Below are 19,418 nucleotides of genomic sequence, written 5' to 3' on the forward strand. Positions count from 1 at the left end.
TTTTTAAGATTTTATTTATTTATTTGACTGAGAGAGAGACACAGCAAGAGAGGGAACACAAGTGGGGGAAATGGAAGAGGGAGAAGCAGGCTCCCTGCTGAGCGGGGAGCCCGATATGGGGCTCGATCTCAGGACCCGTGAATCATGACAAGAGCTAAAGGCACACGCTTAACAACCGAGCCACCCAGGTGCCCCTAACTCTTTATTCTTAAAGTTTCCATGTCATCATGATCTTCACATTGGTCTCAGAAGGATCCTATTCCCATTCTGCATGTGTCTCTTTTCTCCTTTAGCCTGCGTGAAGTAGGTGGGTCCCCCCAACCTATGCACTAGTTGGAAGTTCATACCTCATGACCCATGACTGCTGCTTCAAGTCCTGCAGTTGCTTAGAACCTGGGCAGAAGTTAGGAAGCAGAGAAAAGGCCAAAGCCTCCCTTGGAAATTTGGGGTAGTAGAAAGGGAATGAGCTTACACAAAGGTGGAGTGCTGCTGATGGGTGCTCACTGACTCTCGTTTTTTGTGTCAGTTATTGAGAATGGTCACTCTATGTGGGGAAATGAGTGCTGGTAGTGGTAGTGGCAGTGGTGGTGAGGATGATGATGATGATGATGATGATGAAGGTGATACGTGATATCAAGGAACTTATTATTTATTTTATTTTTTTTAAGATTTTATTTATTTACTTGACAGACAGAGATCACAAGTAGGCAGAGAAGCAGGCAGAGAGAGAGGAGGAAGCAGGCTCCATGCTGAGCAGAGAGCCCGATGCAGGGTTCAATCCCAGGACCCTGGGATCATGCCCTGGGCCAAAGGCAGAGGCTTTAACCCACTGAGCCACCCAGGTGCCCCACTTATTATTCATTTTAAACAAGAAACAGGGGGCACCTGGGTGGCTCAGTCAGTTAAGTGTCTGCCTTCAGTTCAGGTCATGATCCCAGGGTCCTGGGATCGAGCCCTGCATTGGGCTCTCTGTTCAGCGGAGAGCCTGCTGCTTCTCCCTCTCCCTCTGGCTGCTGCTCTGCTCACTCTCTCTCTGTCAAATAAATAAATAAAATCTTTTAAAAAAATAAACAACAAATAGGAGGGGAAGACTAAAATGAAGTGGTTGTTTCTTTCTATCGTATCTGCCAAGCACTATAACCACGTTCTGTGTCTCTACTAGATTACTATCCCATGAAGCTGGGGGTCAATGTCTGGTTCACCTCCCTCTTCCCAATAGCCCCTGGCATAGTATTTGAGTTATGCTTTCATATTCAGCACCTATGAAGTGCCAGGACCTGTTTAGAAGCTGGGAATTACAGTGATAAACCCAGTGGATCAATAGGAGGTATTGAACAAATCCAAGAATTACACAAGAACAGCAGTCATGTACACAATGTATTTTCCATTTCTTCCACTCAATACACATATATTTAGGTGAACTGATAAATAAACCACTAATTTCCCCCTCTCTACATCAACAAACACTGTTTCTACCCACATAAAAAACATCGCTATAAAAAACAAACAAACTCTGCCTGCTAGGGGCCATTCTATTTCACTCCCCTTCTCCGCAAAACTCAAAGGAGAGATCTGCAATCACGGCCATTAACACCTCTCCTCCCATTCCCTCAGAAATCTGCCTTGCATGGATTCTCACCCAATTATACCGCAGACACTGCTTTTTGATTTGAATCAGTAAGTTCCGTGTTGTTAAGTTCACCAGTTAGTTTTCAGTTCCCATCTTAAGGGACTGACAACAGCATTTGAAGCAGTTGGTCCTTCTCTCTGGAAAACCTTTCTCTTCCTGGCTCCTGGGTCCTACCTGATTACTCCTACTTTGCTGGTTCCTCCTCTTCTCCCCGAGGAGGACCTTTGTGGGCTACAGGCTCAGCCTGTCTCTACCTGTTCCCTGCTCCACCGGGAGGAATGTCAGTCGTCTCTCTGCTTCTCTCGTGTTCAGGCAGGAAACCTTGCAGTCATCTTCTGTCACTTCCTTTCTCTCTTCCCCCACATCCAGTCTCTCAGGAGATCTGCTAACTCTCCCTTTTAAACAAACCCGGCATCACTCCTCACTTCCTCCACTTCTACCACAGTTGTCCTCTCCTCCACTTCCTCTCAGTTGATTATTCATGTAGACTCCAAGCTTGCCTCCTGCTTCCATCCTTGTCCCTTGGTCCCACTGCCAACACAGCAGCCAGAGTGATCATTCTAAAACGTAAGTGAATTCCTATCATGTCACTGTTCTGTTTATAATCCTCCACGGCTCTTCATTTTCTCAGAGTGAAAGTCAAGCTGTTACAGAGGTGAGGCTGTGCTCTCTGGGACCTGCCCGCTACTCCTCGTCCTCACTTCCTACTCTTCTCCCCTCCGCCCATCCCAGAGTGGCTTCCCCAATACACTGGGCATGCACCTCGCACAGACTTGATGCTGGCTGTTGCCTGTCTGGAACCACCCCAGGTACCTGCACGGCCCACGTTCCCTTCCTTCAAGTCTTTGCTATCATGTCACCTTCTCAGGAAAACCCATCCGGACCTGACCTTCAACTCCTCTCTCTGCACTCCAGTTCCCTTTACACTACTCCATTGGTTTTCCATACCCTCTAATAGATTCTATAGTTTACTTACTCATTACTTAAAAAATATATTGGTTGCTTTTCCACACTAGAACTTAAGTACCATGAGGCAGCAATTTGTTTCCTTTTTTTTTTTTTTAACTTTTATATTCCTAATACTTATAATAATGCCTGGCACATAATGACTCCTGAATAAACTGTTGCATAAATGAATGAATGTATGAATGAATTAATTAGTTCTCATTAAGGACTGTGCCTATGGCTTAACTACATTATTTTATTCAATGCCCTCATCACTTAGGAAATTCCAAGAGCATTAGGAGGAGCTCTGTGCCAGAAATGGGGATGAATACTAAATATTGCACCTCCAGTAGTGTGGCCTGGTGGTAGGTGGCCAGTGGTGATGGCCTCAAGGATAGCATCTTTAACAGACTGTTCTTTTGCAGGGTTTCCTCCCTGGCCTCTGACCCTGGTTCCCCAGCCTGGCTGAAGATCCAATTTGTTATTTCTTCAACAAATTCTTTTTCCATTTAAGTCACCCAGAAGTCTGTTGTCTGGAGTCCAGAACTCCAGCACATAAATTCACCAACCATCTCCCATCAGGCACATTCCTAGAGTAGTTAGCATTATAGGTGAGGAAACTGGTTGTGACGGAAGGAGGCCTACACCTGGAGTCCAACTGGCTTTGGGTTAGAAGATCACTGAACTCTTCAGTTTCTTCCTGTATAAAATGGTAAATGGTCATTTTCCAACCTATCCTGAAGGAATGCTATGCAGATCAAATGAGACAATGTCCACAGCAAGGATCTTGGTACATAGAAATGGTGAGGCAAATGTAAGGGTTATTAGAGATTAGCTAGCAAAGTAGGTTAGTCAGAGGCAAAAGCAAATTGGAGCTAAAAATCAGTCCACTTTCAGTTAAGGAACACTCCTTCCTTATAACCTGAGATCTGTGCCAGGATTTCTCTTTATCAGGAGTCAGCTGTGACAGAGGGTTTTCAATGCTTATGTGGAGATGGTTTAGGATCAAGTGTTCACCCCTTGAGGCTTATATAGGAACTCTTCATCACCTAGATATCTTTTGGAAGGAGAGTACATATTATAAATGCATTTTAAAATTAAACACCACATGGGGTGCCTGGGTGGCTCAGTTAGTCAAGCATCTGCCTTTGGTTCCGGTCGTGATCATGGGGTCCTGGGATTGAGCCCCACATCAGGCTCCCTGCTCAGTGGGGAGTCTGCTTGTCCTTCTCCCTCTGATGCTCCCCCTGCTTGTGCTCTCTTTTTTTTCTCTCTCTCTGGCTCACTCTCTCAAATAAATAAGTAAAATCTTCAAAAAAAAATTAAACATCACATTTAGCATGTAATAGAATACTTATTTAATATTTTCCTAATCTGTTGGAATTCCTTTTTGTCCATTAGGAAAGGCTCTGTCTGATTTGGAAAATACATTCTGTTGGCCAGAAAGCTAAGAGTTTCAAGATATTCTGAATCTTCAGGACAGGGCCATGAGTTGGGATAAATACATCTGAGAGGAGCCCTGGGATTCCCAGCTGCCCTCAGAGAAGTGGGCAAGGATGAGTCTTTCATTCATTCACTAAACATGCGCTCAGGAACTGGGTTCTGTTAAGCAATGGGATGGAGAGATGAATCAGGCATAGTCCTTGCCCTCAAGGGAAGCTTCAGAGAATCTAGATGTTGCTTCTAAGTCACCTCAATTCTAGAATCTCTATGTACAATGACTTCCTGTGATGGCTCACAGATCTCTTTGGAAATGCTCCATTATTTCAGGCATTTATGTATTTCTCACTAAATGGACGTAAAGAGTGGACAGCCTCAGAAATAAGCAAATGGACAAATTCAATGTTCCTTCTGAACGTTCCTTCTGCCATTACAGAAAGAGCACAACTTTGACATCGGAAACAAAACAGCAGGGGCGCCTGGGTGGTTCAGTGGGTTAAAGCCTCTGCCCTTGGCTCAGGTCATGATCCCGGGGTCCTGGAATCGAGCCCCACATCGGGCTCTCTGCTCAGCGGGGAGCCTGCTTCCCCTTCTCTCTCTGCCTGCCTTTCTGCCTACTTGTGATCTGTCAAATAAATAAACAAATAAAATATTTAAAGAAAATAAAAAGAAATAAAAGAGCTTCAAATACCACTGTCCTTGCTGATTAGCTGTGTGATCATGGGCAAACCATTCCACGTTTCTGAGTCTCAACCCGACAAGGTTGTTGCTAGAATTCGGTGTAATCACTGTACATTATGCTACATGGTACTGAGGAGATACTCAATAAACACTAGGCATTTTATTCTGAATTCTCCACTGTTCTTGCTTTGTCTTTGTTGGGAAGCATCTCCTGTGCAGAGCCTTCTCACATTCCCAGGACTGGCTAATGATAGCCTCTTTGTGCCCATGTGCTTCCCCAGAACTTACCATCAGCACTTCCCACATCATAATGGAAACAACCCATTTATGTGTGTGTCTCCTCATATGGGCCTGAATGTTCACTAAGGACACAGCTATATTTCTCATGTTGGACCCTTAATGTCCTATAGTTTTTGACACTTAGTAGATGCTCAGTGAATGTCTGCAGCTTGATTTTATGTGAGCAGGTCAATAAGTCCCTGTGAAGAATGTCCTTTATCTAATGCTCCGTAAACCCCTTCCTCGTTTACATTTCTGTCTGATGAGGATCTTTCCAGATTTCCTCTTTTGTCTAAGGTATTTGAGTTACACTCTCTCCACCGCACCTCCCAACTCTGCAAATAACGTTTCACTGTGGAAATGTTGCTTCTCCCTAATAAAACACTTGCATGAATTCTTCTGGAGACGAGTTTAAGGCAGAATTTCTAAAAGTATATTCCATCAGATGGCAATTTATATTCCAGGGGAAAAAAGATTCTTTAGTCAGATAAATTTAGAAAAAAAAATGCTTTAATAGCACTTCTTTATTTGCTGTAAGACTTCTCAGATCCTTCATTTGATCATAAGCCTTTTTTCATGGAGCACGTCACAGGTCTAGTATATAGAAGGCATTTGTAGAAATATGTCTTAGAAAAAAATTGGAACTGGTATCATGAAGTTCAGATTTTTGAAGGCGGCATAAAGCTGAGTCACCAAACAGCTGTCCTGTGGCTTATCTATTAGACTCTGACTTTAAGTGCATGTTTCCTGACACTGTTCTTGCTGCATCTCTACCAAATGTGACACAGAGAGTGTTAATAACCATGAGCAGTACTTAAGAAATGTAGGAGGAAATAGCGATGCTAATTTCATTTTGCTAACATGCCCATAAAGTTTATTGGCTTTATTCATTTGATGGGTATCATTCATCAGCCAGATTCTAAGTCAGATGATGGAGATGGTTCCCAAGAGGAGTCTGGGGCAATGCACAAGTTCTCAGGAGCCCTTCAGGTCACGGAAGGCCCTTGCTCACTCTGAATTGCTTTGCAGAGGAAATTTAGTACATGCACAGGTGCCTGGCAGGAGTTTGCACCCATCAAAGTGGCTATTCCTTTTGCTAGAACAGCGAAACACTTTCATGTGGATCGCCAATAAATAATTCGTGCCCTGAGCCCTCCTCAGTGACCCACAACCCTGGCTGCCCGAAGACTCCACTTCCATACAATCGGGTTGCCGTGGCACTACAGTCATGCATTGTATGGGCTGATGCTAAATTGCATGTGCCAAGTTGCTAAATATTTTGAGTAGCAAAATTTTCTCCTCCTGAATGGAGGAGAAAAAAAAAAAGAGTCAGGCTGGCTGGGACATATATGAGAGCATATATGCAGCTGGGGAGGCAGGCAGGACCAGATTCTATAGAACCTTATAGGCTATGTTAAGAATTTTAGACTTTATCTTAAGAATAACAGAAAGTCACTGAAAATTTTTAAGAAAAGGGGAGAAATGACATGATCAGATAGGCTTTGAAATAGGCGTGCTCTTCCCAAAGGCTGAAAGTTGGTATGGGATGGGGGATGTCTGTGCATCCTTGGATATCTACACGAATAAAGGATTTGGGGGCATAGCTACATCCTGCTAATCCCCACCCTTTGGTGGGTGGGCCAGGGGTCAGCCTGGATGGTGGGGCTTTAAAGCTAAGGGTGAGGAAAACCCCTCCCCAAGAGCCTTCTCACTGGCCACACTGTTTTTATTTGAGGTGGTCCCTGAGCAGGGAAGCTACCGGGCTCGGAGGTAGGCATGAAGACAAGTCCAGGCAGGTGGAGAGAAGTCTGAGTGAGTTCTATAATGCAGAGACAAAAGCCAGAGACCAAAAAGCCAGTGAGTCTAGAGAATGTGGGATTCAGCACATGTCTAGAATGGGCACATGAGGTCTGGGGCAGGCTTCTCATGCTCTCTGGGCCAGAAACCTGAATTTCACCTGTCAGGATTGTGGCAAGAAGTCTTCATCTTTTCAAAAACATCATCAGTTCTGCTTGGTTAGATTTTACTTCGAAGTTGCTTAATAGGGTGCCCTGGCTGAGAGAGGACCTGGAAGTTTCTGAGACCTTGAGGAGAGAGAGCAGGAGGGCAGGGTGGGGATGCACAAAAAAATGCATTGTTGTTTAGTGTGCCCAAAATTTCCTAATTCCCATCAGCAAATACTGTTTCCCTGAGCAAAATTATAAGATGGGCCACTGGTTACAAAGCTGTATACAGAGGACAGATTTTCTTGGGGGAAGCTGTGAAATCTCCCTTAACCCAAATACAGATGTTGCGTCGTTCCTGTTTGGAAACATACCGCTGTGTTTAAGCTCGTTTTCGTCTCTGACTCTTGTCTGTCTTTTGGTGGGGGAGGATGGGAATGGGTGGAGCTCGGCCAGAGAAATGCTAGGGGAAGGGAGAAGGTTTTGCTGGAGTTTTGGTGACTCCAAGTGTTGAGTAGGAGAGGAGAGAAGCTAAAGGTGTTGCTTAAGTGAGAGGCTTTGTGAGGCTTCTAGTCTAAGCTGTTGTGCTTTTGAGACAAGGGGACAAAGTAGCACAGAGCTGGGGAGACTGCTCCTGTACTGGGGGTCAGAGCCAGAGAGGAAGGACATGGCTCATACTGCATGGTCACTGAGAGGGAAGAGTTTTATAAGCTCTTAAGAAGAGCACCTCAGGGAATGGAAGAGATAATTTGGGACTTTTGGGGGAGGGCAGGAGGAGGGCTGGATTTCAGGCATAACATTGGAAACGATACAGAGTTGTCATCTGAGGTAACAAGAGAAGGGTGACTTTATCAGTACCCCAGGATGACGAATAGTGTATACAGCGCTCACATTCTATTTGAGTAACGAAACAAGGATCTGGCAAATTGGCCCTGAACATGAGGATAGCGAGGTAACCGGAGAATTAATGAACCAACCAGGTGATCTGTGACTCATTTTCACTCTTTCTAAATCCACAATACAATTTCAATTTCAGTGTAAAAATGCACCGTTATCTATTGTACCTTCACCTCAACAACTGCAGCCTTTCGCTATTCCCAGCCATGTATCTTGGAACACAGTTAGTTCAACACTTAAGGTTCATCAAGGGTGAGCTGTGGAGTTAGCAAGGTCAGCTGGGGTGCTTTCTGAGGTTCCCAAGGCATGAAAAAACTACAATTGCCTGGTGACACAGAAAGGAATCTCTTTGTAGGGGTATCGCTTCTACATCCTCTGCTCCCCATTTTTCATAAGAAAGCACGGAAACAAATAATAACAGAAGAATTTTTATGTTTTCCTCTGCAGGAAGAATGCCTGAGGAGGCTACTGCACTTGTTAATGTGATTGCACGCTGAATGTCCTAAATTCTCTTCCACCAACATCTCAAGAATATGATTCAATTACTGGATAAGACTTTCTACAACAAATGCTCGAGAAATAGAACACATAAAAGGGAAATTAGAGAGTAAAGAGCACTCACAGTACGTGTATAGAATGTAGCCGATGGTGATGATTTCTTTATCTTTCAGCTTCCTAGCTGCTTTAGCTCCGTAGTTTCCGTGGGGAGCGGGTAGGGGAGGCTAGTAAAGCCCTACTACGATGGAGCTTCCGGACCCTCCTCCATTCTCAGGTTGCCATGTTTAGACAAAGCATAAACACTAGATGGCGCCCATAATCTTAAACATAGTAAAAGACTGGTGGCTTTTCTTTATAGGCAAGTATGGCTGCCTCGTTAGGAAAAGAGTCAATTATGGGAATTAGAAAAATATCTACTCAAGCATCTCCTACTCTTGTCCTGTGACATGCTCCTTATATGAGGGTTTGGTAGTCAAATAAGGTTGGGAAAACACTGCTTCTGAAAAGACTCCCCAGTGCATACTGGTACACCAGATGTTTCCGAAAAGTTCTTCAGTGAAGAGATATGGTACCAGGGAACCCTTTCTATCAGTAGCACCCTAATCCAATCCTGCTCTTCTAGTGTCCTGTGAAACACACTTTGGGAAATGCTCATCCAGCCTAAGCCCTGTCCCAAAGAAGGAATAACTCAAACTCCATAAAAGAGGCCTTCTTTAGACATGGTTATCTGACACTTAAAAAACAAACAAACAAACAAACAAAAACCAAACCACTGGACACATTCTTAAGGTAAGTTTGTTACTAGTAATAGCAAAATTGACTGAGTACTTACAATATGATATGCTGAAGTGTTTTGTCTCCTTTCTTTCCTCAATATGCCATCTTCATCTATACTATATCTACATCTATACCTGTAACCATGTCTATATATTCACATATAATTGATATATTGATATATTTGCTTTTAGGCTGTGAATATTTTAAGGACAGGATATTTAGCTCATTCTCTGAAATCTCTAATCCTAGTACAAAATCTGTCACATACTAAGTCATTAATAAAATAAATTATCTCTAAAGTCTGTATAGTCTGTGTAGGAGAGTAATTCTGGAATGCAGGCATGGACATTCTGCCCCTGATTAGAAGGTTAATTATCCCTTATTCAAGTCTCTTCTCCATGAAGACCAACTGAGGACAGAGACCTACTCCCTACCGCTTATCCCTGGAGATTCTAGTTCTGTTTTCTGAACTTAATTGCATTACCGTTAACATACATTATTTACAAAATGATCTTATAAGATCTAGTAATAGAATCTGTATTTAACTTTTGACTGCTATTTAGAGTTTTTGGTCTAGTGTTTTCCAGGAAGGTATAACTTGTCCTTATATATCCAGTGTAAGCTGTAGGTATAAAATATCATATCCTCCATACTCCATTGTTACTAATTTTGTTCTGCTGTTTTCCTTCCATATTGTAATGTTTGAGCTTTTCGAGCCTGTTTATTCTTTTCTTTCACTATTAACCCACGAAATTCCAATACCAAGCCTTGAAACTAGCCAATTTTTAGCCACAGTTTAAATAACTTTTTGCAAACTAAAAAAGAGAAATGTTCCCTCTTCTTTTTCAATTGTGAAAAGCAGGTAATATTTTTATCATTGAACTGTCTTTGTAAATGTTATACATAAGAAAGGATATGATATCTGAATATCAGAGACTATTGTAATATTCTATGGATTGTGATCTCCAAGAAGACTATAAGTCTGATTGGTTGCTTTCTTTTAGTATATGGTTCTGGCAGTATTTTAAATGGATACATCTACTTTTGAAAACCGAAACACTTGCGAATTTTCTTTGTTGAGTCATAAGATTACTAGCTCATCCCTTTTTCTACCACATGCCTGGAAGTTAAAACAAATAAACCCTATGGATTTCTCATTTAAACAGAGTCTAATGTCATCTCTGTGACTCAGTGTCTTTACCCTTAAAACAAATATAATGTGGGGTGGGGGGGTTGGCTGGCTCAGTCAGTAGAGTGAGTAATGAGTGAGTAATCCCCTGATCTGGGGATTGCGAGTTCAAGCCCCAAGTTGGGCGTAGAGCTTACTTAAAAAATGAGCATAACAGGGCCTAGAGTGGTTATAAGATTAAATTCATTATAACAGTGACTGACTCAAAAGTAGCCTGGAAGTACTAGTCCTTTATAGTTCTGTGTGTTCCTGAGTGAGCACACAGAGCAGTGCTGTGAGGTAAGAAAATGTGGAATGAGACCGTTGACAGGTTTTGAAGAGAGATTGTGCTGTGAAGAGAAAGAACACTGATTTGGGGTCAGGAGACTTGATTTTTGAGTCTAACATCATAGTCAGTAGCTTGTGGAGCTTTGGACAAATCATTTGGCCTTTCTGAATCCCCTTTTCCTCATATAAGAAAGTGAGAGTAATAATAACTTAGTTCCTGACACTTAGAATTTCTTTGAAGACCCCTAGAATTAATGCACGTGAAAGTGCTTTGTGTGTGGGAAGTGCTGTGCCAGTGTGAATGCTGACTGTGGCAAAGTAGCAGTGTGGTCCCCGGGCTAAGGATTCTGAGCCAGAATGATGACACTATGTAAGTATGCTCTGCTTAGAATTGTACAGAATCCATCTGTGAGGCTACAGTGACTCTGTAAAGCATCACCACATTCGTTCAACACCTTTTCATTCCATAGACATTGTTAGGGAGACTGCTATGTGCCAGCCACTATGATTTAAATGTCGAGGATACAAAACCATGTAAGATGGAGAACCAGCTTTCAGGGAGATTTTGCCACTTAGAAAAGAAAGACATGTCAATAAAAGTAAGTTATTATTTTATGCAGATGGTTCTGGAGTTAGCAACAATTTGATTTTACAAATTTTCAACTCTGATGATGGTACAAAAGTGACACAGGTTCACTAGAAACTGTACCTCGAATTGTGAATTTTGCTCCTTTCCCAGGTTAGCAAGACAGTGTACACACTCTTGTGATACTGGGCAGTGAGTGGCAATTCCCACTCAGCCACACCATCACCAAGGTAAACAACTGATACAGTTACAACCATTCTGCACCTAGATGATCATCCTGTTTTCATTTTTAGTATAGTATTCAAATTATATGAGATAGTCAACACTTATAAAATATAAAATAGGCTTTGTTTTAGGTGATTTTTCTCCAAAGCAGGCTAGTTTAAGTGTTCTGAGCATGTTTACTAAATACATTTTTGACTCTAATATTTTTAGCTTACAAGGGGCTTATCAGGATATAACCCCTTATGAGTCCAGGAAGATATATATCATTTAAGTGTAGAAGGAGGATGCAGAGGGGAATAGTCAAGGGGGTGACATTCAGCTCTTAGATGACAGAACAAGGTCCTATCATGGGACCTGACCCAATTTCTCCCATACTCAATCCATCCAGACATCTGCTAGCTAAGGACTAAGCAGAAGACTTAATGTATGGGAGAACTACCGGAATATGTAAGACAAGGCTATCCATTCAGACCACTGGACACTTTGCTCAGGTCAACTGACTATATTACACAGGTATGGTGTGTGTGTGAGGGAAAGGTGGGGATGGCATGATGGCTAACACAGATAAGGTCCTTTGGAAAATTCTAGTTATAAATCACAGCTATAAAACAAAGACAAGTTTTGCTAAAACAACGAAAACCACAAAGTAAGTGTTCCATTGGGTTATGAACCATAAACTCAGCTGTAAGAGCTAGGCTCCTTAGATTATTTCTCATTATTTGTGTGATTACCAAATGTCAGTATGTTTTTAACTACCTGTCACAGAGTTTATACCAGAAAGAAAGCTTGATCTAGTGGAAAGAAGCAGGCAATAAATATTCCAATAAAAGGAAGGAGAAGAAAGGAGAAGGGAAGACAGCTGGAAGGGAGGAAGGAATGAGGAAGGAAGGAGGGAAAAGAGAGGGCAGCTGTGATGAGCATTCAAACTGAATGCTTAAGGGTGCCTGGCTGGCTCAGTCAGTAGAGCACATGACTCTTTATTTCAAAGTTGTAAGTTTGAGCCCCATGTTGGGTGCAGAGATTACTTAAAAATAAAATCTTAAAAAAAACCCGATTATTTAAATCCAAGTTCTTATTCTCTCTAGTTAGGTAGTCACTGACTTAACCCTCTCTGACCCTTATTTTCTTCCTCCAAACATGGGGTACTTTCAGGGTGATTGTGAGAATAAAAAATTATAGGAGATAAGATAATATAATTTAATTAATATAATTTTTAAATAAAATGACTTGTATAAAATGCTTGGTTAATAATAAGTGCTCATAGCTTGTTGCTGGTAATTCTTGCATTTAGGTAAATGGTACGGCTGCTACCACTTACCAGTGGCATCCAACTGCATATTTTATGTATTTGCTTACATAGTTATATGCAACAAAATACATGCTTATAAAGGTGCTGTTTTTAGAGTAGAGTCATGGATTTGGAAAAAAAATCTGCTTTAAAAATAAATAATACTTTAAAAAGGCATGGTTCTCAATGCTCTGTTGAATGCAAATATGTCTCAGAAGATCTGCATGAAAACATTAGCACTTTTACCTGTACCTGAGGGAAGTGAGTAACAAGCACTGAGCATGTCAACACCATGTAAACCGCAACAGGTGCTGGAAGCCATAATGTTCTCCTCCATTTTCTCTTTTTAATGAAGGTGCTTCTGGAGTCCTAATTGAAAGCGATTTTTTCTTAAATGGTGTCAGATACAGAGGAATGAAGATTAAGAAGAAATACTCACGGATAAGATCTGGTCTCCTCTCTGGAGCTCCCCACTCAGGTCTGCTGGTCCACCAGCCAGAATGAAGGATACAAAAATACCTTCTCCGTCTTCCCCGCCCACGATGTTGAAGCCCAGGCCAGTGGAGCCTTTGTGCAGGACTACCTTGCGGGGCTCCCTGAAGAAACAAGGAGAAAAGAGAGCTCACAGTGGGACCCACTCAGGATTCAGGGCGCTTTTACTTTCATTGAGATATATGATATCAACAATTCACCACCGATGAAATGGCTTCCCCAAATAAGATTCACCAGCATTCCAAGGAAAATGCTAATATCAGGGCAGATATATAGTGAGTTTCTCACTATAACAAACGCCACAATACCATGTAAAGTCATTCCTTAATTCCAAAACATTTTCTTAAACTGTCCCTACTTCCACTTTTTCTATGTTTCAAACACATGTTATTGTATCTTTTTAAATTGAGGCATAATTGACATAGAACGTTATTTAGCTTCAGCTGTACAAGGTAAGGTCAGTATCTGTATATATTGTGAAATGATCATCAGAACGAGTCTAGTTAACATCCTCCTCCACACATAGTTACAATTTTTTTCTTGTGATGAGAGCTTTAAAGATCTACTCTCAGCAACATTCAAACATAGAATGCAGTATAATGCACCATGTTGAATACCATGTCTCCAGGACTTACTTCTTTTAAAACTAGAAGGTTGTGTCTTTCAACCACCTTTACCCATTTCACTCTCCCACCCACTTGCTCTTCTCCTAAGCACCCGCAGTAGTGCTCAGTAGGATGAATGTGTCCAAAAAAGGGAAAAGAATTTGGGGGACAAGAGACTAGACTGAATAGGCCAGATCAGGAAATATCTTACAGATTTGTTTGACTGTTAATGAAAATTCACCCTGTAGTAGTGGACACTCACTGGAAGATTTTGAGGCATTGAGAATATTTAAATCCATTTCAGGAACATTAATAAAGGGTCATATGTAGGATTGCTGGAGGGAGAGTGTGGATATGATGCGAGGTAGGAAAATCAGTTAGGATGTTGGTTAAACAATCCCGACTTGAGGAAGTGAGAGCATGAACAAGGGGGACAGCAGTGTTAATGAAAACGAAGGGCAATATGAGAGGAAATCTGAAAGGAAAACCGGGTCTAGAGACTGACTCAGGTAGGAGAGGAGAGAGGGAAAAATATCTAATTGGCAAAAGGAGGGGGAATTGGAATCCAGGATCATGAGGATGAGTATGACCTTGACATGCTTCATTCCGGGTAATGGTGTGTCATCCATGTGTTGTTTGGAAGTTGTCAGAGACAAAATGTTAGGACTATGGATCCACAAAGAGGACTACAAATGCATATTTCAGGGTCATCAATAAAAAGATGATCAAATGTTTAGCCATTAGTTACTTGATGGAGGCTAGATAACTATGGAATATAGCATTTCAAGGGATCTTAGAAGTCATCCAGTTCTATTTTCTTTTCTTTTCTTTTCTTTTTAAGATTTTATTTATGACAGAGAGAGATAGTAAGAGAGGGAACACAAGCCCAGGGGAGCTGAAGAGGGGCTCGATTCTAGGCTGCTGAAGGCAGATGCTTAATGAATGAGCCACCCAGGAGCCCCCTAGTTCTGTTTTCTTAAGTAGTTTTAGAAATGTGTTCTGTAAACCTTTCATATCACCTACTCTCCTCTCACAAGTACCCCAGTTTCAGTCACTGAATTTCTCTTATACTTTCCTGCACTTAATGATGTAAGAATGGCAGAGCCATCCAATATATTTTTTTAAAAAGATTTTATTTATTTGACAGAGAGACAGAGAGTGAAAGAGAGAGCACAAGCAGGGGGAGTGGCAGGCAGGCAGGCAGAGGGAGAGGGAGAAGCAGGCTCCCTGCTGAGCAAGGAGCCCCATGTGGGGCTTGATCCCATGACCCCAGGATCATGACCTGAGCTGAAGGCAGCCACCTAACTAACTGAGCCACCCAGGTGCCCTGCCATCCAATATATTTTTATAATAATGATTACATATAGTCTATTATTTGTTATCACATTCCCATGTACAAAGCAATGTGTTATATATCTGTGTTTAGCCTAGTTTTGAGGAAGGATGTAAAATGCACATACACCTTGGACCATAAATATTACAACGTAATGATTTAAGTCCGAGGCAACTTGACATAGAGTTAATGTATTTTATTCTACAAATACTTCGTAAGCACTACTATACCAGGAATTGTTCCAAGTACTCAGAAAATTTATACGCAAAACAAATATCCGTGCCCCATTTAACTCAATATCTGGATGCACTGTCAAGATGACATATAGAATTAACCACCACGAAGACTGAGCTCCCTGTTTCCTCGCTGGCTTCAATTGGGGGTCTCTCTCAGGTTCTAGAGGCTACTCACATTCCTTGCTATGTGGCAAATTCTATCTTCAAGCTGGCAATGACACACTGAATCCTTTTCTCATTTGGAATTTCTGTGGCTTCCTCTTCCACAACTAGCTAGATCTAACTTTCGGCTTTTCAATGGTTTGTGTGATTTGGTTAGGCCCACCCAGATAATCTCCCTCCCTTAAGATCAAGTGATTAGTAACCAGAAGTACATTTGCAAATTCTTTTTCCATGTAAGATAATTTAACTGTGGGAGTAACATCATGGGCTAGAAATCTTGGGGCCATCTTAGAATCTTGCCTACCACAGACAGAGAGACAACAGGGGACAAATCCTGAAGGGTCTTGTACATCATCCTAAAACTGATTTTTACTCTGACAAAACGGGGATCCATGGAAAAGAAGATTACTTGATGTAATTTATGTTTTTAAATAGTTACTTTGGTATAAAAAAGATCCAAGGAACAAAGCTTGAAAAAGTGGTATCAGTTATGTGTCTAATGGCTATATGCAGGCAAAATAGTAGCTTGGCTGAGGCTGGTATTGAAGGAAGTGGTAGGCAGTGGGGACATTTCCAGTCAGTCTTTTCTCTCTGTCCAGACAGAATTTCTGTTTATTTTCACATTCAGTGATTCTTTCTTCTGTCCTATTTATTCTGTTCTTGAGCCCACTCAATGAGTTTTTTTACCTTGGTTTTTGTATTTTTGAGCTTTAACATTCCACTTGGTTCTTCTTTGTATCCTCTTTCCCTTTGCTGAGACTTTCATTTCTTTTCCCATTTACTTATGTGTATGTGTAATCACTTACTGAAGCATGATGAGTACTTTAAAATTCTTGTCAAATAATTCTAACACCTGTGTTATCTCTGTGTTGGTTATCTTTTATCATTCAAGCTGAGCTCTTCCTGGTATGAGAAGTGATTTTATTTTATCATACACAGGACATTTGGGTGTTAGAGTGTAAAATGCTATATCCTCCTTAATTGTAGTTTTTTACAGGTTGTGGACCAGTTCAGGTATAGTCTACATTTCCAAGTAAGATGGATACTTAGCTCCCTACTTGTTCTTAGTGACACCAGGGAGGAAAGTGGAGGTACTAACTAGTATTCTACTCACTCTACCTCACTGCCACTTAGTAGGGGTCCACTTAAACCAATGAGGAAGTGAAAATAGGGTGCTGACTAGCACTGTCTTAAACTATTTTGTTCTGCCTCCTTGTCTGTAAGTGGGGCTAGAAGTTCACGGAACTCACCACAGTGTCATTCCTCTCTGAGCCAGTCTTATTTCCAATTTGTATAGTCTTCCCAGGTTTACCATGTGTAAAGAGAGAGAGAGAGAGTGAGAGAGAGAGAGAGAGAGTGTGTGTGTGTGTATTAATAAGAAGGAGGATTACTATTTTGGCTGCAACCAGAAGTCCAGGTTCTGAATATATCTCAAAGGTAGGGGCCAGCAGGATTTTGATGAAAAAGTTATTGTAGAAATATCCCTCTTCCTTCAGTCTAAAACACATATGCTTAGTAGGTCCAGTGACTTTCAAGCTACACATAGTAAACACAGATGGAGGGAAGGGGCTATTACGATTCTAATGCTTATCTATGTGCCAGATGTGCTTGATGCCTTTTGTGCACCGTTTATTCCTCAAGACAATCCAATGAAGCATGCACAGAGATGTCTGCAACTCTTTTGAAACTAAAACAAAAGGGAAGGGAGACTGATGACTGGATAGATGGGTAGGAGTTTTATAGAGCATGTGTAGTAATATGTTAAAAGTGCAACCTAGATGGTAAATGCATTAAGTTTTCATTTTAAAAATCTTTAAAGTTTTTATGCTTAGAAAACTTTTATAACAATATCTTGAGAAAAATAAGCCTAGTGAACAAATTACTATGACTTTTGTGATTAGTGAAATGAGATTGCTTTATCCAAGTTTTTACTGAGTTTAATAAGTAGCAAAGGCAGGATTAAGACACAGATTTTCTGACTTAAAATCCCAGAGTCTAGACTATGATATATTCCAGAGACTGCAAATCAGAAAGCTAAAGGCTTAATCTGATCCAGTGTTTACAATTTTTTGAATTTGTCCATTTTTAAAATTGGGAAAATGTGCATAAAATGCATATTTATAACTTTATATGAAAAATCAGAGATTCTATGAACACGAGCTCTTAACCTTGTCTTACAGCAGCAGTTGGCTAGATATGGCCCTCTCTAGATGGTGCATTCATTCTCCAGTTTGCCAGTCTCTCACCTTTCCCTCAAGGTTCTCAGATAAAAAAGCTGTACATTGCATCACCTTTACACTTCTTGCAAAGAGGAAATTAGAATATTTTTTGTACTCGTTGCTTTATCAAAAATGAAAAAAAAAATGAAAGCTTTGTGGAGAGAGCCTGGTATTTTAAAGATTTTATTTATTTATTTGACAGAGAGAGAGATCACAAGTAGGCAGAGAAGCAAGCAGAGAAAGGGAGAAGCAGGCAGAGAGAGGGGGAAGCAGGCTCCCTGCTGAGCAGAGAGCCAGACGCAGGGCTCAGGGCTGGATACCAGGACCCTGAGATCATGACCTGAGCTGAAGGCAGAGGCTTAAACCACTGAGCCACCCAGGCGCCCCAAGCCTGGTATTTTAATAGTAAAATGGTAGAGAACATGATTCCTTTGAAAAAAGGATTACCCTTACATGTTTAATATGCAAAGTGACTCTCTGCAGGAAAAAATACAGCTTTAAAAGTTCATTATGAAACATCTCTCCCCATTACCATCGGGGGAATTTTGTTAGTGATCCCTGAATATAACACACATAATTGTTGAGTGACAGGAGATCTTATTTATTTTACCTGGACAAGTCTTTTAAATCAAATTATTTGGAATGTGTCAACTTATAAGATTAAATACCTTTTTAAAAATAGAATTTTTAACGACTGAACCACCAAGGCGCCCCAAAATAGAAATTTTTATATCATAATGAATTATGATGCTTATTTTTTATGCTTATTTTTAATAATGGGGGAAAATGACAAATAATTCTATAGATGATGTGAAAATAAAATACCCTAAGCAACTTCAAATTATGTACTTTTTCTAACTTAAGCCTTTTTTTCTTTTTAAAGTTTTATTTATTTATTTTTAGTAATCTCTATACTCAATGTGAGGCTCGAACTCATGACCCTGAGATCAAGGGTCTTACTCTCTTCTGACTGAGCAAGCCAGGCACCCCTAATTTAAACTTCTTTTTTTAAAAATTTAAACTTTTTATACTAATAACCCATTACATTAAACTATAGATTTTAAAAATGTTTTCATGTCCCTTTTTTCTATTAGGGGATTAAAACCTTGTGGAGATTACAAGTTCTACTATACTGATGCTTATGTAAGTCAACTTGTCTAAGCTATTGAGCTTTAGACACACAGCTTATGTTTGCAAAGGCAGTAAACACCCAGAACCAGTCTCTTTCCCTCTCTCTCTCTCTTTTTATGTAGGTCCACAACCAGCATGGAGCCCAAATGTGGCTTGAACCCACGACCCTGAGATCCAGACCTGAGCTGAGATCAAGAGTTGGACACTCAACCCACTGAGCCATCCAGATATCCCCCCTTCTTTCTAAGACAATTTTTTAAGAGCAGCTTTCTTTTTTTTTTTTTTTTTTAAGATTTTATTTATTTTTCTGACAGAGAGAGAGGGATCACAAGCAGGCAGAGAGGCAGGCAGAGAGAGAGGGAAGCAGGCTCTCTGCCAAGCAGAGAGCCCAATGCGGGGCTCGATCCCAGGACCCTGGGCTCATGACCCGAGCTGAGGGCAGAGGCTTAACCCACTGAGCCCCCCAGGAACCCAAGAGCAGTTTTATGTTCACAGCAAAATGAGAAGAAAGTGCAGAAATTTTTCATAAACCTCCTGCTTCCACACATGAATCTACTCCCTGTCAAAATCCCCCACCAGAGTAGTACATTTGCTA

At 41.0% G+C, this 19,418-nt stretch overlaps 1 protein-coding gene across 7 annotated transcripts in view; it reads right to left on the reverse strand.

Moving 5' to 3' along the window:
* The window catches only part of DLG2 (discs large MAGUK scaffold protein 2), a gene marked incomplete at its 5' end in the record, with an annotated part of 887,937 nt that overhangs the window by 344,437 nt on the left and 524,082 nt on the right, over nt 1-19,418 (reverse strand). For all 7 annotated transcript variants that reach the window (XM_080815305.1, XM_080815304.1, XM_080815303.1 and 4 more), the window contains one exon: nt 13,085-13,241. In XM_080815305.1, coding sequence (XP_080671431.1) covers nt 13,085-13,241 — 157 coding nt within the window. The remainder of the gene's footprint in view (nt 1-13,084; nt 13,242-19,418) is intronic.

The sequence above is a fragment of the Martes martes genome (genome assembly GCF_963455335.1).
Source record: "Martes martes genome assembly, chromosome: 10".
NCBI lineage: Eukaryota > Metazoa > Chordata > Mammalia > Carnivora > Mustelidae > Martes > Martes martes.